This window comes from Trachemys scripta, chromosome 3 (genome assembly GCF_013100865.1).
Source record: "Trachemys scripta elegans isolate TJP31775 chromosome 3, CAS_Tse_1.0, whole genome shotgun sequence".
NCBI classification, from domain to species: domain Eukaryota; kingdom Metazoa; phylum Chordata; order Testudines; family Emydidae; genus Trachemys; species Trachemys scripta.
The window spans coordinates 86,483,885-86,507,676 of record NC_048300.1 but is presented as its reverse complement, the minus strand read 5'-3'; the positions used below and the strand labels follow the sequence as shown (position 1 = coordinate 86,507,676).

The 23,792-nt window shown below is 43.8% G+C and overlaps 1 protein-coding gene across 5 annotated transcripts in view; it reads right to left on the bottom strand.

The window, feature by feature from the left end:
• Nucleotides 1-23,792, bottom strand: part of AGPAT4 (1-acylglycerol-3-phosphate O-acyltransferase 4) — a 133,819-nt gene that overhangs the window by 54,574 nt on the left and 55,453 nt on the right. For all 5 annotated transcript variants that reach the window (XR_004645076.1, XR_004645078.1, XR_004645075.1 and 2 more), the window contains exon 3: nucleotides 2,612-2,781. Coding sequence is in view for 1 of the 5 variants with exons in the window: in XM_034765271.1 (XP_034621162.1) it covers nucleotides 2,612-2,781 (170 nt within the window). In the remaining 4 variants the exon portion in view is untranslated. The remainder of the gene's footprint in view (nucleotides 1-2,611; nucleotides 2,782-23,792) is intronic.

The following is a 23,792-nucleotide window of genomic DNA, read 5'->3' as shown; positions in this document are numbered from 1 at the left end:
GAAAAAGGCAAAAAGATACAAACATTCAGTAATAAATTAACCAGGCCAAATATAAGAAAAAACATTGATTTAGTGCAATATAAATAGAGCCCTACCAAATTCACTGTCCATTTTGGTCAATTTCAGAGTCATAGGATTTTAAAAATCGTAAATTTAATGATTTCAGATATTTACATCTGAAATTTCATGGTGTTGTAATTGTAGGGGACCTGGCCAAAAAGGAGTTGTGGGGGCATGTCAGTACTGCTACCCTTACTTCTGCGCTGCTGCTTGCAGCTGTGCTGCCTTCAGAGTTGAGTGGCCGGAGAACGGCGGTGACTGCTGTCCGGGAGCCCAGCTCTGAAGGCAGAGCTGCCACCAGCAGCAGCACAGAAGTAAGGGTGGCATGGTATGAATTACCACCCTTACTTCCTTGCTGCTACTGGCAGGGTGCTGCCTTCAGAGCTGGACACCCGGCCACAGTCACCGCTCTCCGGCCGCCCAGGTGTGAAGGCAGCACAGAAGTAAGGGTGGCAATACCACATCCCCCCCCTAAAATAACCTTCTAACCCCCCCCTTCCCCCCCCCCCCCGCAACTCACTTTTGGGTCAGGACCCCTAATTTGAGAAACACTGGACTCCGTGAAATCTGAACTGTATAGGGTAAAAGCACACAAAAAGATCAGATGTCATGGTCTGTGATGCGTTTTTCATGGCTATGAATTTGGTAGGGCCTTAAGTATAAAGTAACTGCTGGAGACTTGTACACAATGTAATGGGCTTTCACTAGGAAGCAAGACTGAAACTAAACAGAAAAACTGGTTACCTTGGGAAGTTGTAAAACATAACCTGGGGCAAATTTTCTTAGTTACACTAGTGCAATCCCATTCAGCAGCGCTGCACCAGTGTAATCGAGTGGAGAATTTGGGCTTTAGATATTAGTTCTATACAAATTAATCAATCATTCTCCAAACACAAATAATGCTTTATGGAAGAAATTCTTTATGTCCCATGTTCCTCTAAGAATACAAATTTAATGCATCCATCTACAAGTTTCTTGGTTCTTTTAGGTCTGCATTCTGAGTGTCACGAGTTAGTAATAGTGCAGAAAGGGTTAGTGCGTAGGTATTTATGAGAGTGACAGTTTTCTTATATGGTTTCTTACATCCATTACCTTCCTTGAGAACTCAGCAAGTCCCAAGCATGGTAAAAAACCCTTCCAGAGCAGCAAGAAGCCTATAGCTGATTCAATAAAATGCACAGCCTGAGGAGTTTTGGTAATAAATTTCCTCATTTTTTCCTGCCTCTGAGCGTGACAAGGGCATTTTTATTATTAGGTCCCTTTATCATAATTTTACAAGATTTGCACTTTTGCCTGTAAAGCACTACAGAGGCGCAGAACATTTTCTCACCTCACAGTGTTATTCCCTATCTCCCAAACTCCGGCACAAAGGAAATGTCCGACCAACACTAGTCCATTCTAGTGTAGAGGCTTTGACAGTGGTCAGTAGCAAATGCTTAAGAGGATGATATAAAAATCAACGTAATGGACTACTGTAAAATGCTTATGGGAGGTAGAGGGTGGGGGAGATGGACGCTATCTTCCCAACCCCTAGCAGTTAGGGTACCTCTTCATCGCAGTTAACTCAGTTTCTGACTCAGTGGTTGCCCTTAATCTCCCTCCCACCACAAACAAACAAACCTCTTTGAATTTGGAGAGGTTTTCTGTTTGGGCTAGCTGGCTCATCTTGGACAGTAGGCTAAACAGTGAGTCAGGGTTTCATTCATGCTGGTAACCCACTCACTTTGCAGCGAGGACGCAAGCTAAGTCTCTCAAATGTAGCTAGTCCTCCAATGTCTTCCTACAATTTCCTTGTGTATTCAGGACAGACAAGATCTCCTACAATTCACTGGGAAAGAATTGTAGAGCACCTCAGTTTACACCAACACAGAGAACCATGGGAATGCCACCAGAAATCCTAGTGAAACACAGGGGAGTGCAGCACCAGTGAGGACACTAACTTGAGAATGGCTTTGCAGTGGCGCTGCTCACACCTAGGCAAAGCTAAGCTGACCCAGACCCAGGTGCTGACCACTCAAGTTAATTCTGCAGCGAAGATGTACTTGAAGCAATTGGCTTCTGTCCTGAATCATGAAGGTTAATATCCCATGTAGAAATAATTGTGGATATTTTAACCATATAAAAATGTTTAATCTTTTTAAAACCTTACTGAATTGTTGAGCTCAGTGAAATATGGTGGCAACGAGTTCCACAGATTAAGTTCTACGTTAAAAATATTTCCTTTTATCAGTTTAAAAACTGTGCCTTTTTTGGGTATACCCAAGTGACCCTCTCCGCACCATTCATTCATTCTTCTGTATACCTTCATCATATCACCTTTTATTCATTTTTTCTCTGGATACTCCTAACCCTGTCACTCTCTCCTCCTATGGAAATCTTTCCAAACTAGGAAAGACAGCAAGATGAAGGGGGAAAACACTAAGATCAAGTAATGCCTGCACAAGAGCTGTATGAAATTTGGACACAGATCTGGTTATTTACTAAAATATGAATGTTTTCTGTACAAGTTAAAGGTGAAATTTAATTGGTTTAAATGCTAATCAGAACTCACCCCTAAAACCCCAAATCTTTCACAAAAGTTCCAACCACAGAGAAAGTCGATTTCATAGTTGTGATTAAGGATTACGATGGCATTCTCTTTCCCGTACTTGTGGTAACTCTCTGGGTCAGTGTAGAGGGTGCAATCAGTGCCTGACCACCATTCCAGCAACATCACCATCTCTGGAACAAAACAACAAATAAGTGAATATATAAAATACATGTGTGCCCACAAATCACTTACGCACTGAAAGCATCACTTGCCTCTTACAGGACATAGCAAAGGAAATCACTGCAGCTCATCTAGGCTGAATCTGCAATCATCAGTCACACACTCATGCAGTTGGGCAGAGAGTGGGGGTGCAGGGCTAGATGGAAGATAAGTCGAATAACACTTTCTACAGTGCTTAAGTTTAAAATAAAAAAAAATAAAAAAAAAAAAGCAGCTTTTGGAAGGAAGGCAGGCATCTGCTTCCATTTTGTTGGAGATCTTGCCAGCACTCTAGGAACTCCTAAGACCGAGGTCAACCAACAACCTATAGCTAGGCTTGTAAGGATGAGATTTTTATCGGTAAATGCCAGTAAATGTCAATTTCACTGTACACACACAACCCAATGAAAAAGAATATTTCCATCAATAATAAAATGAAATTTACAGATAGGCAAAGAAAAATGCTGCTGGGAGAACTTAAGAGTTTGATTTAAGGATATTTACTTCATAAATAAACCCTATAATGTTTTGGTTGCAAACTCTGTGGAAACATTTAAGTGCAAACAAAAATTGGTTTCATTCTCAAGAACACCACTTCTGTTAGGAGCAGGTTTTGAAACCACACTGAACCAGTTTAAGTGTGATTTAAACTGAAATACCTTCATCTTATGGATTTGCACTGGTACAAATTAAGTGATTTTATATCAATTTAGTGACACTAGTGCAAGTTTTCTACTATAGGCCTATGGTAAAATTTTCCAACACCCCTCAATCCCGTTTTCAAAAGTGCCTAAATTCCACTGACTTCCAATGAGACAGACACATTAGTGCCCAAGTTACTTTTGATAATGGGTTTTAGGTACTTTTGAAAATTTTACTCCTGGCCTCAGAGTGCATAGGTAAAGATGTGGTTAGAGAAAGAGGGGCATATTCAGAGGCATGGGAAATGTCAATTCAACCTCATTACACTAACTTAAATTCAGGGCTTGTCTATATGATGCCAAAGTACACTGGAAGGGAGAGATTTTTAAACCACACAAACATGTTGTGCTCTACCTACCCTGCATAGATCCTGCTGGCATGCTATAAAAGGTCCCTAGTTCATATCAACACAAACTACAACATCAACACAATGAGTGAGTTGTGCTAATCATCATATCATATACCTACACATCTGCTTAGAATTCGGCCCAGAGATAGATGCCGGCACTGCTTTCATACACTTGCAAGCAACCAAAGTGAAAACTAGAGTTTGGCTGTAAATAAAAGGGACAACTATTTGCTTCCAGGTTGCTTCCATCTATTGGTCCAATGTTGCTTGCACTGAAGTCATTGCAGTGTTGCCTACTATCACAATTGTATCATGGGTCTCAATATCTGGTGTTTTGTTTTAAGCTCAAGCTGCTGGATTCACGAGCTTGCATGAGAATCTTGACATTCATTTATAAAAAAGTTTTTAGCTCTCCTGGTTGTGGAAAAAAAGCTTGAAAATGTGACCAGAGTGCATCCTAAAGTCTCAGAAACTAGAAGGCAAATAAAAAACCTCAACTTTTATCTATTTTTATAGTTTCATTTTTGAGTGCTTGGGATTGGCAATACAAAGACAAAACTCTTGTGGACTTCAGTGAGCTAAATTAGGTCCTGTGCTGGTGTTTTTCCTCAGGAACAGATACTAGAGCTAAGAACAGTGTGGAGTGGTTGTCAGGGAAAACAAAGGAGAAATTTTGGATCAAAACCGCACTTGTATACAATAAGAACACAAGAATGACTATACTGGGTCAGACCAATGATCCATCTAGCCCAGTATCCTGTCTTCTGACAGAGGCCAATGCCATGTGCTTCAGAGGGAGTGAACAGAACAGGGCACTTCATCAAGTGATCCATCCCCGTCATCCAGGCCCAGCTTCTGGCAAAGATTGGAACCAGGCTAGCCTTTGAAATACTTTTGAAATCTTTTCAGTTTAGTTTTCTAAACCAAGGCAACCGGGAACAGCCAACAACAAATATATTCCTTTTTCAGTAATCATTTAGTAATTGCCTGAAGCTTTGGCATGACATCGTTCTGGGGGGAGGAAGGCCACATTGCATGTGCAAATGTTAAACTCAGACTAATAGCATCCTCCATCCAGACAGCAGTATCTTAACATGGTAAGACTAGTTAGTGTCTTATACAGTTTACTAGTGACTTCCCAGTATTTCCGGCTTACTCATAACCACAGCAAATAACTATTTCTCTGTCAAAAAAGAACAAGGAAAGGTCCTGCTGACTTTTGTTGCAATGGTTAGAGGTGGAGGTTATCATTGTAGGGTGGGTCTGAGCCATCTTAATGGAATAATGCTTCTAAATGTCACTGTTTCTGAAAGCATCAGTTTCCAACAAGGACCAAAGTATTTTATCTTAGAGAGAATGCTATGAAGATACACAAATGAGTAAAATAAATGCGGTTAAACCTCCAGAAATGAACTGCTAAGAAATTCCCTGTAAGAAAGTCCTTTATTATAATTCAAAATCCTACATCTCCTGTAGTTTACATTTTTGCTTAAATAAAAAAAAAAACATTTAAAAAGTACTGAAACTAAAGCCTGAATAATTTGATCTCTCCAAGATTATGTAGCAGGGGCAGAACAATAAGGATCACAGAGAAGAAGGAAATTTGGGGTTTTTTTTTTGCTTTTGCTCAGCTTTATATCCAACAGAGGAAGGGGGGAAAAAAACCCAAACACTTAATTCATTCCTTTATCCTCTATTGCCACCAAATTCATTGCTTAAAATTCATCATTTCAGAAGTTCAAGGGAATAGATAATTGTGTATGATGTTCTCCAAACAAGCTACACTTTATCTAGATAAGAACCTTTTAATAAAAGGTCATCCAATTTTATTCCAAATGTCACTTTAAAAAAAAAAAATCTGAATAGAGTTAATAAATAATATATCACGACGTTCACTATACAGATACTTCACATGCATGTTTACATGTTTTCAACTTCAAATACATTCCATAGCAGAAAGACTCCATCTGTGCTACCTGGGTGTGATCCTGTATGATTTTTGCCTGAGAAAATACTGCAGGATTAAACCTTTTGCCTCCTGCTTGCCTAGTTATTTATCATCAATGTGCTTGTTCAGCTGCTGCAGAAAACAAGTCCCAGAGTAACACTATGCTTTTTTATTAAATGGAAAAAAAAAAAAACCCACCACACAGCAGTATCTGAAGTTCTTAACATTCCCCCTATTCTTCCCACTCTTTTTTTTTTTATTCCTCTAGACCTTTTTCTCTTTGTGGTTGTCAAGTGACACTCCCTAGCATCACTTTGCAATAAACTAGCATCATGCTACTAGCTTACTCCCACAGACTGCCATAGGCATTTATTATTTGGCAACTTGCTGTTGTAGCTCAACAGCACAAGGTCATTCACACACTCACACTCTCCTCCTCTGCACTGCTGCTGACCAGTGCAAATTAGCTATAACCCTCCCCTTCAATTAAGCCTGCTTTTTGCAAGTCAGCCATGCTGTAAACCACACCAACTTGTTGAGAAAAACATGCCCTCTCAAGTGCGCAACTAGGGCCGATTGAAAATTTTCTGACTAAGTTGTTTTACAAGGTTTTTCAACAAAAAGTTTCTGCTTTCCACAGAAAATTTACACTTCTTAATAAAAAGAATCAAATGCCCTAAATCGAAAATATTTCAGATGAGATATGCTGACACAGTGCCCCACAGGAGTTGGAGTTGTTGCTTCATGTCCCCATTCTGCTCTATAGGCTGGAGTCCCCATCCTGACTACATGTCCCATGATGCACCACCTCCCCGCCCCAAAAGGCGAGAGCTGGATATGTCATGGGAAATATAGTCTGACAAGGGGGCCAGGTCTATAGAAGAGAATGGGTGTGTGAAGCACCCAAACTACAACTCCCATGAGGTTTCTGGCAGCATTTCAGAATAGAAATGCGCCAAATTTTGATTTCTTTAAACCAAAAAGTTGGGTATTTCAGTAGAAAATTTTATCTCCTGAACAACTCTGTTCCCAAGTTATCAAAGGGGAAAGAGCAAAGGAACAGTGCTTCTAAACAAGTCTGTGGGACAAATTCTGTTTGGTCGTATGTGGCCATAAGTGGGGAAAGGCGAGGGAGGAAGGGACCTTCCCTTCTCAGGATATGGCTCATGTAAGGTCCAGACAGAACTGCAGCATTTAGTCTCAGGGACTGCTCTGTCCCTGCTTCCCATCACCTGTGCAAAGTGCTAGCATTCAGATTTAGGGAGTGCTTTACACAGATGTAAATGTAGTATTGCCAACCTCAAGAGATCAAAAATCATGAGACACCCAAAAATCATGTATGTTTTTTTAAATACTATATTGTGCTTTTGGGGGCTTGTTTTGATTTTGTAGCCCCCTGCCGATCCCTAGAATGTAAGCGAGAATTAATGCTGCCCACTCTTTTAAATGTCTTGGGTAGGATGATTTTGGCCCTGTTGAAGAGCTCTCAGCCACACACCTGCCAGTCTCCTTCCCGGCAATCAGTTCAGCCCCTCCAGCCTCAGCTCTGTTTCCTCTGGGGTTTTTCACTCCTTTCCTCTTTCCAGGCAGGAAGTGGGGGAATTCCAGGGGGTCTTCAGCCCTCCAATGGCCATCCCCAGATGAGGTGATGCAGGGAGGAGCAGAGGAGCTGTCCTGCCCCCTTTCCTCACAGGAGAGGAGGGGTCAGAGCCACACTGAGCTCTTAAGCTCCTTCCTTTGAGAATGGCTTTGGGTCTGTAAGCAAAGGGGGAAGAGAGCTCTACCTACAGCAGCTCTGATTGATTATACTTCCCCAGAGGAGAGAACAAGTGAGGCAAGCAGCCAGAGCCTTGCCTGGGACTACTTTTTTAATCCCACTCCCCATCCCTCCCCACAATACCCATCCCCACATTGTTGCTTGCATTTTTATCCCACTCCCATTTGCAAAAACCTTAGATCTTGCAAATCCCACAAGACAAAGATTCCCCCATGCTACTTTAACAAAAAACAAACACCCACACCCACACCCCAGGGTCAGTTAATATTTTTTATATAAATATAAAAATGGAACTGAGACAATTTTTACCACTAAACAATAAAAACCAAATCTTGCTTACACCATGTAAAACAGTACTTTAACACCTGTTATAATAGATATCAAGTCTCTCTGTATCGCTCACTTAAATATTAAAACATTTATTTAAAATAAAAAGATTGCGTCTTCCCACAAATTAGCACACTGTTTTTTTTTGCCCACCCAATCCTGCCCACTACAAAGTAAATTTTATCTCCTTCCACTATTATGGCAGCAGGTCCTGTATAAGGTGGACTCAGTGGGCATCCATCTGCCTTGTATAGTTTGCTTGCATAGATGCGCTTCCCAGCAGAGGAGAGAGGCATCGGTGTTAAGTACCATGGTAGGTGGAGGTTGGAGAAAAGGGACCCCAGCAGATATTGTCAGGGCACATCCACTACAGTAGTGAATCCTTGACCTGGGTTGGCATGGACTGGAGTTTTTGCATGCTGTGCTTGTGAGGAAGATATACTGTATGAAGCCAGCCCTGAAGACACTGCATGTGCAGCCTTGCATGTTTGACCACAAATGTAGCTGCAGCCATATGTCCCAGAAGTTGGAGGCATGTATGTGCTGGGATTTGGGGGCATGCTCTGGCAGTTGAATAGTTGTGTTATCGCTGTGAACCTGTAAGGTGATAAAAACGCTCTTGCCCACTTGGCATCGAGTAGTGCACCAATTAATTCAGCTGTTTGCACTGGGGTTAGTGTGGACTTTTCAAAATTGATAAGGAGGCTCAGTTTTGTAAAGTTTTGTCGTCTAGATATGGGAAATGGTGATGCCTTGTTTGCGGAGGAAGGCTGCGACCACTGAGTGTACTTTGGAAAAAACTGGTGCAGCTATGGATAGTCCAAATGACAGTACCATCCTGTATTGGTAGGGACTGTGGCCAATGACGAATCATAGGAAATGTCTGATCAGGCATATGAAATATGAAAGTATGCATCCTATAGGTTGAGGCCCGAGAACCAATCCTCCTGTTCCACCACCATCCCAGCACTGGATAGGGTGACCATCTTGAAATGTAATCTGACAAATTTGTTGAGATTGTGAAGCTCTAGGATGGGGCGCCAACTGCCAGACCTCTTTTGTAACAGGAAGTAGTGAGAGTAGTGCGTCCTCTGTGTTGTGGAGGGACTGGTTCTATGGCTCCCAGCTGAAGAGGTCTTGCCTCCCCACTCCAGAATGGGTTCGTGAGAGGGGTCCTGGAAGAGGGACAGAGGGGTGGGGGCTGGTATAGCGAGAAAGGGGATGGAATAACCTTCCTTTACTATTTCCAGGACCCATCTCTCTGAAATAATGAGCATCCAAGATAGTAAAAATGGAGCTAGGTGGTTGCCAAACTGTGGTGGGGAGATGGCGTTACAGATGGTAAGGGCAACTGGAGCCGGCAGGAGGTTCTCTGGACCTCAACCACACTTTCAAATTTGCTGCTAATTAGAGGGTGTCTGGACAGTGTCCCTCATGCAGGTGATTGTCTGCGCCGGTTGGGAGGTCAGTGATGACACCGTTGGTTGTCAAACTGCCGCTGTGGGTAGTATGGCTGAGGGCAAGATCGCAGAGGGAGTCAATATTTCCCCAATCTTCGTTTTGGCTGTGGTGTGTTTATACCGATGGATTTTAGAGTGGCTCGCGAGTCTTTCAGTGAGTGTAAGGTGTTGTCCGTGCGCTCAAGGGGGGAAAAAAAAAAGTTTTTGTCCCTCGAATGGGAGATCCTCGACTGTATTTTGCATCTCCTTAGGGAATCCTGAAAGGTGCAACCATGATGCACGTTGCATTACTACCGCAGTAGTAAAGCTTGTCAGCTGAGTCCAGGGAGGCCTGCAGGGCCGTGCAGGCTATTAAGTGACAGTCCAAAATGAGGGGCAGGAATGGTTCTCTTTTTTTCCTGTGGCAGATCCCGGCAAAGTTCCTCCAGCTTAGAATTTTTAATCATCATATTTGGCCTCAAGAGCCTCACAGCTGGAAATTCAAAATTGGAGAGTAGCAGATGAGTAGGGTTTTCTGCCCAGGAGATCTAAAACATTTCCGGTCTCGGTCAGGATGACCGGATTGGCATTGACAACCCTTCTCTTGCACCGCATTCACCATGAGGGAATTTGGGGCAAGATGTGGGGAAAAAAAAAAACAAAAAACCACACACTCCACATTTTTTGCAGGTAGATAATATTTCCTATCTGCACATTTGCATGTAAGGGGGAAGGAGGAGGAGGGTGGGAGAAGATAGAGGCTGGAGTCTGCCAAAGAAGGTTTGCAGGTTCAAGTAGTGCACTGTTAACAGATAGGGCATTTTTTGTTGTTGAGGAGGTATGGAGAATGTCAATCAGTTCATGTTGTTGTTCCTTGACCTCCTCAAGTGGGATGTTTAAGGAGTCAGGCACTCTAAGAAACAAAGTGATAAAAATCATCAGCCACTGTGGGAGGTGGCAGCATGATTGCTTCATCAGGTGAAGATGAAGGAAATGGGAGGCCTTGGAGATACCTCCTCATCCTGCTCTCCTTCCAGTTCCTCCTCCAGTGGTGGCTGTGGTTCTGGAGGTTGAGAGATCGTTGAGGAAGGGATTGATGGAAACCGGCATGTTTGCAGTGGTGGGGGGGATTACCAAATTGTGCCTTATACATGGCCCAGGGCCCCCAGTGTGGCCAATTGGAGGGTGGGGGTTGGGACTATATGGTTGCATCTATGGGGGGCCCCTGAAAAGGCTGGGTGCCCTTAACTGCAGCAGGGTAAGGCTGGTAAGTTGACGTCAATTGCCCTGATGTTGATGGGGCAAGAGAGAGAGAGTGTCTTGATAATCACCCTCGTCCTTCTCAACATCACTAAGGAAAGGAGGTGCTGTCACTGTGGGAGAGCACGAAGTGGGTGAGACTTTGGGACACCTCCTCTCTGACGAGTGGAGAATCCGGAATGTCAGATGCAGTGAGGTCTGAGAGCTGAGTGAATTCCTGTGGGTGATCTCTTCTCAGTGCCTGTGTTGAGCAGAGTGCCAAGGTGTGAGATGGAAAAGAGTCAGCAGATAGCGCCAGAGAGCTTTTCGGAGCCGTGCCTTTAGTAGGCGTTTGCAACACTGCTAGAGAGTCTCGCTCAGAGCTGAGAGCTTTGCTGCTGTGCGCAGCGTCGGAGCCAAGGGCTTCACTGGAGCCGGCTGTTTTGCTGGTCCAACTGTGTCCTCAGTGCCAGAAATGGACCCGGAGCCACCGAGGAGATAAAGGACTCACTTCAGTCACTCACAACAGGAGGTGGCGTGATAGCTGCTGTTTTGCCCTGGCACAGTCCTTAGACTTACTCTCAGGGGCTGAGGTAGTCAGTCTAGGACAGTCATTCTCAACTTGTGGCCCATGGACCACTTGCAGCCCAATCAGCACAGAGCTGTGGCCCATGAGACATCCCCAGGGCCATACACTTAGTACTGGATGGAGCCCACAATTGTAAATAGGTTGAGAACCACTGATCAAGGAGCAGCCTTGTGCCTCTTGTCAGAAGCCGTTAGCACCACGGCTGTAGCTGGAGACGCCATTCCTGTGGTTTGTGCCTCAGGAGCTGAAGGAGGGACCGCTCTCTTCTTAGCGTCAGCCTGGTCAGAGGATGATCTTCCCTTACTCGGGCGAGGGAAACGAGGGTCGGCAGATGACCTTGTTGAGCATGAGGGTCTCTCTGGTGAGGAGTAAGAGCTGGGGTCAGACACTGGTCCCAGGGACTTTCCATAAAGAATAGTTTGAGTTTAAGAATCCTGTCTTTCCTTGCACTTGGCTTTAAGCCCAGACAGCAGGAACACTTCTGGCAAACGTGTCCCTCTCCCAGTCAGTGGATACACTGTGTGTGGACGTCCGTTATAGAGAATGCAGCCTGCACAACACACACTTCTTAAACCTGGAGGAGCCAGGCATAAGGATGAGGGAATAGCTTCCCTGACGGGAATTAGGGAAAAACAAAAAAAAGGATGAAGGAGAAGAAAAGAAAATGAAGGAGCTAACTAACTATGAGAAGGAAAAACAGGTAAGAGTCTATCTAAACAACAAAGTGGGCTCTGCTAACTGTTCCATTCCAGACTGCAGGTGGTAGAGAAGGAACTAAGGGCAGTCGGACTGCTCAGCACTATTTATACTACCCGCACAGAGCGGGGGAGGGGAGGTATGCATGTGCGGTCCGACGGGCACTGCTTTGAAAATCTCCGACTCCAGACACGGATGCACCCACAGTGGGGCACCCATGGGAACACCACTCAAAGAACAGTATTTGATGGCACTGCTCAGGAAATTTAGCTGGTTGATCTTCACACATCCATAAATGAGCCAATACTACTCATTTATATTATACACAAAGGCAAGCCTCACTGGAACTTGGCAAAGAACAATCCAACCCACAGCACTCTTTCTGGGGCTCCTCCTAAGATGGCAAAGCTCTACATCACTCTCAACCCAGAGCTGTGTGTAAAAACTTATAGCCCAAGACATGCAGAAGTTAAGGTTCCAACAGCAACGTTAACTTGGCCACCCAGTACATATGTGGTAGTTCCAGTTCGTGTTTTTCTGGTCACTGTGTAGCATAATCTATTATTGTTTAAGTCCTAACACAGAAGCTCACTTTTTCCATAGTGTGGACCTATCTTAATGGAGAGATGACAGTGTTGCAGACCCCAAGTATTCAAAAATCATAAATCAGGCCCTAAAAAGTCATGAGATTGGCATAAAATTTGGGGTTTTTTTTTAAATGTATTTGCCATCTGGTTTTGGAGGTTTTAGGATTCATGTTTTCAAGCATTTTTCTGCAACTATGAGTAAGGTTACAATTATGTCACAGAGGTCACGAAAGTTATGAAATCCGTGACTTCCAGAGACTGCTGACATTTTCTGCCCCGAAGCTGGACTGCTGTCAGCAGGCAGCCCTGCAGCTCTCAACTGCTGCTGGCAGAGGCCCCCAGCATCTTCTAGCCGCTGGGCAGCAGGGGACCCCAGACCTCCCTGGGGGTCCCCTAAAGCTCCCACTCGCTGCAGACAGCTGGGCTCCCCACAGCTGCCCGGCCACGGTAGGGGGACCTCACAGCAGCCCAGCCACTGTTTTTTTCTTTACAACTAACATTTACATATCTGAGCCAGCTGTTCAACTTGTGTAAATCAGTGTGACACTATTGACTACAATGGAGCAATGCTGATTTACACCAGCTGAGGATCTGATTTGAAAAATATGTTGCAAAACTAAAGCTTAATTACTGCTTTGATCCTCACACAAACCCTTTTCTCCTTGGTTGTTGCTTAGTTACATGAGTAAAGAGTGGACCCTTTATCCTCTCTTGATGAGCATTAGCAACGAGGATGGCGATACGGGCAAAAGGAAATGCTCATCCCACAGAGAAAACTGAGACCTACACAAGGTGCTTCCAAATCACATTTAGACCTGCTAGACAGAGTGAACCCTACAAACATGGCAGCCATAGAACTTTGTGCTTTATTACAGTGATGTGTATTAACTCTCAAGCCAGCAGGAAGGAAGGTGCAGTTAAGTACTTGATGACATATCACTGGGTTGCAGTGGCCAGAAACCACTATCACCATGGGGAAACAATGGTACAGTAGAATCTCCAAGTTACAAACTGACCCGTCAACAACACACCTTATTTGGATCTGGAAGTATGCAATCAGGAAGCAGAGACAAAAAAAAGCAAATACTATACGGTATTAGTACTGTGTAAATTTAAACTTCTAAAAAAAATAAAGTGAAAGTTTAAAAAAGGATTTGACAAGGTAAGGAAATGGTTTCTGTGCTTGTTTCATTTAAATTGAAATGGTTAAAAAAGGCATAATTCTTCTTCTGCATAGTAATGTTTCAAAGCGGTATTAAGTCAATATTCAGTCAAACTTCTGAAAGAAGAAGAATGTTTTGTTCAGAGTTATGAACAACCTCCATTTCCAAAGTGTTCAAAACTCTGAGGTTCTACTGTAACTGGAAAAGATGGATTCCTGCAACACAGATTATACAGAGGTTAACAGAGCTCAATGTTACTGTTCTTTTATTAAAAGCTTTGAAATCATGAGTGGCCTTCAGCCAATTTCCTCCCCCTGCCATGTTGCTCCACTGACCAGTTAATGACTAAATGAAGAGAGTGTTGCTTTAATGCAACATTATGGCTATGTCTACACTACAGCCGGGATCGACGCTCTGAGATCCACCAGCAGTTGATTTAGCAGGTCCAGTTAAGACCTACCAAAATCGACAGTAGATCTGATCTCATCGGGGGTATGGTACCGGGGTCGACTGGAGAAGAGTAAGATAATTGACGGGAGAGTTTCTCCCGTCAACCTCCCGTGGTGTAGACCCTGTGGAAAGTGACCTATGTTACGTCGACTTGTATAGCATAGGTCGACTTACCGCAGTAGTCGAGACATAGCCTGAGACAGATTTTAAATGCACAAAGGCAGGAAATTCAAAATTGCAATTCCATGGCAACCATAACTCAGGTCATGTGAATGTTGTTTATCTCAATCATCACCTTAATCTGTGTTGCTTCTATATAATGGAGATTAAAGCATTTGAGCATTTTATTCCATACTTACCTATTATAAAGCTTTGTGCACCTTCTCGGAAAGAGACCAGTACTAGATATTTTCAGGGAAGACATAGGAGACTAGACCAGAGGTGGGCAAACTATGGCCTGCGGGCCACATCCGACCCCTGGGACCCTCTTTCCCAGCCCCTGAGTTCCTGACCTGGGTGGCTAGGCCCCAGCCCCTTCCCTGCTGTTCCCCCCTCCCCCGCAGCCTCAGCTCACTTTGCCACTGGTGCAATGCTCTGGGCAGCGGGCTGGGAGCTCCTGGGGCAGCGCAGCTGCAGAGCAGCAGCCTGACCTGGTGCTCTGTGCTGCACGGTGGCATGGCTGGCTCCAGCTGGGCAGTGTGGCTGCCTGTCCAGGTGCCCTTGGTGGTGCGGCTGTAGCGCTGCCAGCCATAGGTGCTCTAGGCAGCGTGGTAAGGGGGCAGGGGTGTGGATAGGGGGCAGGTTGGTCAGAGGGCAGTCAGGGAGAAGGGGTGGCTGGATAGGGCAGAGGTCCCAGGGACCAGTCAGGAATGAGAGGAGGGTTGGATGGGGCGGCAGGAGTCCCGGGGGTCCATCAGGGGACAGGGGGGATTGCATGGGGCAGGAGACCTGGTGGGGCTGTCAGGGGGCAAGAAGCAGGGGTGGAGGAGGTTGGATAGGGGGATGTTGGCTGGGCCACGCTTGGCTGTTTAGGGAGGTCCACCTCCACTAACTGACCCTCCATACAATTTTGGAAACCCAATGAGGCCCTCAGACCAAAAAAAAAGTTTGCCCACCCCTGGGACTAGATAGACCTTGTCTGACCTACATGCAATGCCTATATTCCTGTGATGTGGCCAAATTATAGGTGCTGTGTGAACTATGACTGGAGTAATCTGCAGGGATTGAACCCAGTGTCTACAAGCATGAGCTTCTAATACTCAGCTTAAGGACCACATTAGCTTAGAGGCAGTAGCAGACAAATATTTACACAGTTTCACTGCTAGAGGGGAGAAAAAGCCACACTATGGTTGCATGCATTACACACTCACTTGTCCCAAACTTCAGCAGTCCAGAGCAGTTCAAATCCCCTCACATGTAATGAATGATGCCCTCAGCTGGGTCATTTGGGGGATTGAACCAAAGGACCTTTGGATCTATAAGCATAAGTCTCTACTGCTTTGAGCTAATGACTTGTGCCGGATACAATCTCTGTAGATAACCCCTCCAGGTGCGTCATTACAGCCACCTTACCTGACTTTTCTAAGTGTGGAATCTCAGCCATAAGTATGATTATCGTAATATGCATTCACTGAAAACAAATACAGCTAAAATAACTGCCCCATTTACTTCAAAAGGCCTCAGAGTCAGGGAAGTTTGGATCCATACCTGAATCTTGTGGCTTTTTTCCTTCAATGAGATGAACTAAAACCCCAGATACAATCATCACTGAACTTTGGGAAAGTTCACACCCAGATCCAGAGTCATACCCATCTCTACTAAAAACTGTGCTGTAATCGTCTGAAAAATACCAGGTGTCCTCCCCATTCTGTTGTGATCATTCAAAATTGGCCAAATGAATTTCTTCTCCCCAACTCCCTCAAAAAATATTCAAAAAGTAAACAAATATCTTGATTGGGAGAGCAAGCATGAGCATGTTAGCCTGAAATATATACACCTCTACCCAGATATAACACGACCCGATATAACACGAATTCGGATACAACACGGTAAAGCAGTGCTCTGGGGGAGGGGAGGGCGCTGCACACTCTGGTTGATCAAAGCAAGTTCAATAGAACGTGGTTTCACCTATAAGGCGGTAAGATTTTTTGGCTCCTGAGGACAGCGTTCTATCGGGGTAGAGGTGTATTTCAGAAAATAGCAGCTTAAACTGATAGTATCATCTCAATCATAATTACAGCACTGGGCTAACTAGATGAGCAAACACATCAAGTTTGTTCCTCTTTAAGTATGTCTACTTTCAAATAGACACCTGTGGTTTGTCCATGCCAGCTGACTTAGGCTTGTGGGGCTCAAGTTAGGGGAATGTTTAATTCCGGTGTAGGCCTCTGGGTTTGGGCTGCAGCCTGGTCTATAGGACGCTGTGAAGTGGGAGGGCCCCAGAGCTTGGGCTGCAGCCTAAGTGTCTACACCTCAATGCTGGGAGCCAGAGTCAATGGTCCAGTTGCAGGTGTCTAATTCCAGTGTAGACATACCCTTTGTACCCATTGCCTCCATGTAAAATGTCTTGCCCCAAGTGAAGTTAGATGTGCATTAAATAACTCTCCTTAAAACAGCTCAGTCTAAAGTTTCACTGCATTTTTTTTTGCCCTTTCCTGCCTTACAAAACCCTCTTATAGATCAATTATTTCACTTTATTATAGAAGTATGTGGAAACAAAGCCAATCTCATAAGTACATTAAGCTATACTATACACAGGCCTACAGTAGTGCACTGATTTGAAATACCCTTTTTGATCCCTGTTGGGAATTAATCATGTAACAGAGCAGTGCACAGGACATGTTTATCTCATATCTGAACGCTTCCCTTATATCTCCTTCCCAAGGAATTTAGCAATACCTCAGCAATCTTTTACCAGCATTTGTGCAAGCCAACATTCTCTTCCAAATGATTCTTATCTTTACCAACAGGTCACATTATCAAGCATACAGTTCCTGCCTCACAAGTCATCCACAACTGTCCCTGAAGGCCTAGATGTGAATTCTTGTTAAAGAGTTAATGAGGCATCAAATGGAGGTATTAGTAATAACCTTCCAGCTGCTATACCGAAGTCAAATGACAGGACACACTGTACATTTAAGATAAAGTAGCTCCCCTAGGTCACCTCTGCTCAGCTAACATCTCATTCATTCCGGTTTTAGTAACACTTAAAAGCTCCAGTCAAGAGTGAGGGCCAGCTGTGCTGGGCACTACCCCTACACAGCAAGCCAGTGTCATGAACAGTCTCAGAGCTTACATTCTAAATAGACAGGACAAAGAACCGAAGACAGAGGCACAGTGATTAAGTGAACTTGCTCAGGGGTGCACAGCAGCTCAATGGCAGGAATGGGGAAAAAGCACCTGTCTAGTCCCAGCTCACTGTCCTCTCCACTGAACCACTCTGCCTCTAGCAGTAGATTGTTAACAAAGTATGTTTACACAGTTTCATGATCACCTTCTTCAGCTATCCCTCGATGTGAGGATGTCATCTGCCAAGGGGGTTCATTGGTGAGTTTTTAAGTGGCTGAGGAGCCCAATTCTTGCCCTGCAGATTTTCCCACAGAAGTGACAGGTGTAATCTTGGAGGAGACAGTAGTTGGCTGGAGTGTTGCGTCCTCTCTTTCCTCCTTTGTCACTTTTGTCTCATGAGCACATCTGTTCTCCTCAAAGCGAGCCGTGGCTTGGTGTATGGTGGGGCACCATGGTGGTCTGTTCCACGCCAAGTCCTCCCAGTTTGTTGGGGGTGATGCCTCCCTTTTTAAGATGTACTTTCAGTATGTCTTTGAAACACTTCCACTGCCCTCTGCAAGCCCTTCTTCCCTGACTTAACCGAGAGAAGAGTACTTGCTTTGGGAGGCGAGTGTCAGGCATATGTACACAGTGGCCAGCCCAGCAGAGTTGGTATTTTATGACCTGCACTTCTATACTGCTGATGTTGGCTGAATAGAGAATGTTTATATTAGTGCATCAATCTTCCCAGAGGATCCTGAGAATCTTCCTGAGGCAGCACTGCTGGAACCACTCCAGCCACTTGAGAAATCATCTATCGGTTACCCAGGTCTCACACCCATAGAGAAAGGTGGGGATGAAAACTGCCTTGTAAACCAAGATCTTGGTACCTGTTTGTAGATCCCTATCATTGAAGGCTCGTTTGAGTAGTCTTCCAAAAAGATGTGCTGGCACAGCAGATCCTGTATTCAATTTCTGTGTCAATGTCAGGAGAATACAGAGTGCATTTAAAACTAATGAGACATTTCAGTCCAGCTTTCTACATGTCAGATCTTGTCACACTCTGAGTCTGAGGAAAATAAGATTCAGTGTTTTCAATGTATTTATACTATGGGCTTAGGTCAAGTTATGATCCCGGGACACCATTTTCCACTGCCCACACAGCAGTTCGACTCCAAATTTCTTCTACAGCTACAGAACTCTGTCTGCCAATTCCTGTTATGTGCCCATAGAAAGAGTGGAATTTACAACAATTAATAAAAAGATTTGTGTCTTCAAAATGAGTAATGCCAGAAGACCAGGAGATTAACAATTAAGGTTCCAGAACCATATCTTTGTCCAACCTCTATCTGTAGGTCAGAGACTGCTATTCAGTGCCATCTGTATGGGGATGAATTTCCAATGCAGGCCTCAGACCACCACTCTCCCTACATACCAATTGGTGAACCACCTACCCAGTACACATGGGTGTAACACACTACAGCTGTGAGCCAGAGTTAGCTCTCCGCCTCAGCAAGAGAGCTTTGCAGGAGATTGGACTGTGTGGCAGCTTGATGCCACACAAATCTGTCTTCCTCACCACCAAACTCCTCAAGGCTCTCCCAGACCAAATGTTGCTTGGCAGGTATCAGTGAACTCCAGCTCCCAAGCTCCTCAGAGACGTTTCTCTGCAATGCACAGCCCCTATCGCTGAACAATCAAAGAACATATTAAGTACACTGCTCTTTTTAAAAAAGAAAGTCAGTACATTACAGCTTATTAACATAACTGGGGTAGATATACCCTTCACTTCAAGCACAGTACTGTGTTTGTTTGTAGTCAAAATAAAACTAGTTTATTCACAAAAGAGCGTATGTTAAGCGGTACCAAGTAGAAGGAATAAAGATAGAAATGGTTACAAATAAACAAAAGTAAAAATATGCATTCTAATGGCTCACACCTAACTTAAGCTACAGTTTTTGTTCAAGGTAGTTTCCTCACCAATCTTCCCTTTCCAGTAATAGCTAGCTAACTCTTAGGCAGGATCCCCACAGAGTCCAAGGCACTAGTTTTCTTTGTCTCCTTAGGTGAAAGAAATTCCGAAGTCCTTCTATGTGTCCCTATATCTCAGAGTCTTCCTTTGTTTCAAGGGCCAAATTGATCCCCTGGGGTTTAGTATCCTGTCTCGCTGGGGCCATCACTCCATCTTGATTAAGGGGCCCCCCAGTGTGCTCCAGTGTGATGCTTCCTGCTTCAATTTTACAACAGAATTATTCTCTTCTGGCAATCTCCAATAAAAATGAATAGCCCATTGACTTTGTTTGAGGTGTTGGCCTCTTGCCTTTATCTCGAGAAAGCCTATTTATCAATTTCCTCTGGTCTCAGACTGAAGAAGATCAGTGAATATCCATAATTCCACACACAGGATTGTCGTACACATTTCACAATGTTATTGACAAGTGTGTTAGTTTTCAAATGATACCCCAGAATGCATATTTTGTACAAATAGCCTGGCAGTAGTGTGTAGGGGTGTGAACATAGGGCCTCAGACCACAGTCTCCCTGCTCTATAGACTAGGGCAGGGGTAGTCAATAGGTGGACCATGGGCCAAATCCAGACCACCGGACCACATCATCTTTTTATTTACTTATCACCATTAGAGAAAATACAAAAACAACGATAGAGTCAGGCCTTATGTAACAGGCAGTCAGCAGACAAAAGGACTTTTTCCTCAAAAAGTGTTGCTTCAAAAGCCTGGATTTTTGCATAGCCTGGGGTGAGGAATTTGCATTCACCTCCCACTAGATAGCTCCCAAGAAATCCACTTCACATTAATTGTCCCAAAAGCCCATTCTTATCTGCCACATCATTCAATATACCCAGGCCCACAATACTACATAACCTTTGCATTTAATAGACTCCAAAAATAAACTTAATTCAATAAGATTTTGCCAGGACATTGCTATAACTATCACATTATTCAGCAGCATACAAACTAGAAGCTTCTAGCATACAACTAGAGACCTTATTCTGGGAATTCAGTCATCCAGGCAGACTTGAGCTTTGTGTGACAATGGTACAGATGTCCAGCATATATTATGTATTCATTTAGACTGCGGTTGGGCAGGGACTTGGAGGACAGAGCTATAGCTGTCATTGGAACATTAACTAGGACTTCATTGAGTTTCTAGCATTTAGGGTATTTAAAATAGCTTCAGTATTGTTTTGTCAAAGCATAACAGATCTTTAACATCAACTCTAGTTTAACTAAGTTCGTCATGAAATTTCAGATTAATTTCCAAATGTGAGTGTGCACGTGTTCGTTCACACTTAAAATGGGAACAACATATTTATCTACGAGCTGGTGACAGATTTCTGTTTCCACATGAAGGCAATAACCTTTCATCTTGATCATATATCAGTTTCACAAAAGCAATCAGCACCATATACATAGAATGGAGTTTATGTTCAGACAATAAACAAACCATATCCACAAATTTGTGGGATATAACAATTGACTAATTAAATTGACAACTTGGGAGGAGCAATCTATGATCAAGCTCTGAAGATGTAGCAGAATTCAGACAAAGAAAGTATTTTTCTGAATACAGCTGGGTTAAAAGGTCTCTCCCTCTGTCCTTTGTCTGTGTGGAGCAAATACCATCAAGAAATGCAAGGCCAGAAAGACCCTTGAGATAAGAAGCCATTACAGTTTTGTTCCTTCAAACTCGATTAGACCCTTTAAGTTTGCTCTAAAGCCAGTTTTCAAGTATAGCAGCTTCCACTAAGTGCAGGGTATTATAAAGCTACCTTTGTTTGGATAAGACCCCAAGACAACAACCACAGCTGGAAAATGCCATCAGTTTTTGATTTTAAAAGCAGCATTAGAAGAAGATACAGAAAAGACAGAGTGCATGCAGCAAAACATTTTAATAAGAGCCAGTGTAAAATTCCTTCTGGCCAGAACCCCTCCTAGCTTCCCAAAACCCAGGTAAACTTCTTCCCTGATGACAGCCAGAAATCTCCACATTCCTTCACCTAGCACAGTAAAATATATTCATTCCTTAGAATCTCTCCTCAGTACTGTGCATTGATTCTGAACCTTTGGTTCTAACTCCAAAACCACAAAAGGTCCTAGCCATGTATGGAAGAGACCTCTTGTTCAAAACGTAACTTTTCAAGTCTTAAATATACAGTATTAAGATTCCAACTAAAAACTGCTTAGATACAGAATAGATATAAGCAGGAAAAAAATTAAAAATAGTACTAATCAGGTTCAAGCATGCCCTTCCCTCCTCTAGCACCAGGAACTAAAGGAAAAGTTAATTAATTACACCCTACCATGTCAGTGTTGGAGGAAGAGAATACAAACACAAATACTAATTACAATTGGCGATGAGAAGGGAGGAACTACCTACCAGTAGACAGTCATACTGGAAGGAATCTCTTATGCTGTGTTGGCTTTGTAGTTTCCTATTTTAAGTTATGAACACTATCACAGTGGACAAAAGGGATACTAGAAGACCAACTGCCTCCCAGAAAGCAAATGGCCTGCAGAGCTGTTTGATTTTCAGTTTGTTTTTTCATCCTGAAATAAAGAACTTGTGACCCCAGTGTTGGGGGGGGGAGGGGGGGAAGAGAGAGAGAAAGAGAGAGAAATAATTCAAACTGTATAACACAGAGGAAATTCAACTTGGCAAGTGTTGCTGTGTTTCCAACAGGTTTTTTTGAAAGGGTTTTGTTCCCTGCTGCAGCATTCTTCAGAGACAGGGACACCACCCCCCTGAATATCTACATTAAATTATAGCATGGAGTCTCATCCTGAGAGTCATAAGCAAGTTCAGGGGAGCTACAGCCATCAACCACCCTCCTTTCCTGATGGGTAGATAAGTGGGGTGGAGGGAGAGAGTCCAGAAACTTTCCTGTTCACATAAGTGTCATGGTATAGTAACCACTGAGTTGGAGATATGAAGTAGTAATAGAAGAAAATGTCATTTACCACCTGATTTGTGGAAGACATTGCCAAGGGAGAAACATGGGACACTACACACTAACAACTAGACTCTAGTATGGGTGCACAAGAAGCCTACTTCTCCATTGCAGGTCACGATGCAGCCCTTGCGCTTGGAGGTGCACGCGGTCCTCGAAAAGGCAGGGAGAAAGACAGGTGTGTGTCCCATTCTCACACACACACACACACACACACACACACACACACACACACCACCAACCCCGGTGAACAGAACTAGTGCACAGGGGAGTATGCCCCCCCCCCCACTCAAGGGTGCCCTTCCCTTGGACACTGGAGAACACCTGGAGAAATATAGAATTCCTCCTACAGCTTCACATATGGTGAGAGCTCTGCATAATCTCCAATGCAGACTTGAGTCCAATTTTTACGTGCTTGTCTTTTGCCACTAACAACCAAGGCCCAGTTCTCTGCTCTCTTGTAGAACAGGTACACAAGACGCAAAGAGGGTATAAGAACAACGCCATTCTGGTTTGTTAGTGTTTAACGCTGTTGAATCCATCCTTCAGTCTTTAGACAATTAAGGGTGGGATTTTCAAAAGCATGCAAATGATTTAGGAACACAAGTTTCAGTCACGGTCAAGGGATATTGTGCTCCTAAATCACTTAAGGGTTTTAGAAAATCCCACCCCAAAACCAAATAAGGAAATATTATCATTGTATTAGTATGTTTTAACAGTTTATATGATCAATTTTTTTTTTTTAAATCACAAGGCCAAATTCTGCTCTGAGTTATGCCAATGTAAAACAAGAGAAGCTCCACTTAATTCAAATGTCAAGAAAAGCAGAATTTTGCCCAAAGACACTACAGATTGCGAACTGGCTCACCTGCTTAGCAAAAGGTGCTAACAGATTTGTTTCACCCAGAGATACTGACTCCAGATAATTGTGCATGGACTGCACCCCCCCTTAAAGTCACATAAAGCAGGGGAAAAATGGTTACTCACCTTTTTGTAACTGTTTGTTCTTCAAGATGTGTGGCTCCTATCCATTCCAGTTAGGTGTGTGCATGTGCCGCGTGCACCGATGTCAGAACTTTTCCCCTAGCAGCTACCCGTCGGGCCGGCTGTGGAGCCCCTTGGAGTGGTGCCGATATGGTGCTCTATATATGACCCTGCCGATCCCCCTTCAATTCCTTCTTGCTGGCTACTCAGACAGAGGGAAAGTGGGGAGGAATGGAATATATATGAGCAACACATCTTGAAGAACAAACAGTTACAAAAAGGTGAGTAACCATTTTTTTCTTCGAGTGCTTGCTCACATCAATTCCAGTTAGGTGACTCCCAAGCCGACCCCACCTCTGAGGTAAGGAGTCAAGGTATTGCAGACTGAAGAATCGCCTTGCCGAAGGCCACATCATCACATGATTGGTGAACGATGGCGTAGTGCAATGTGAAGGTGTGCACCGAACTCCATGTAGCAGCCCTGCAGATGTCCTAGAG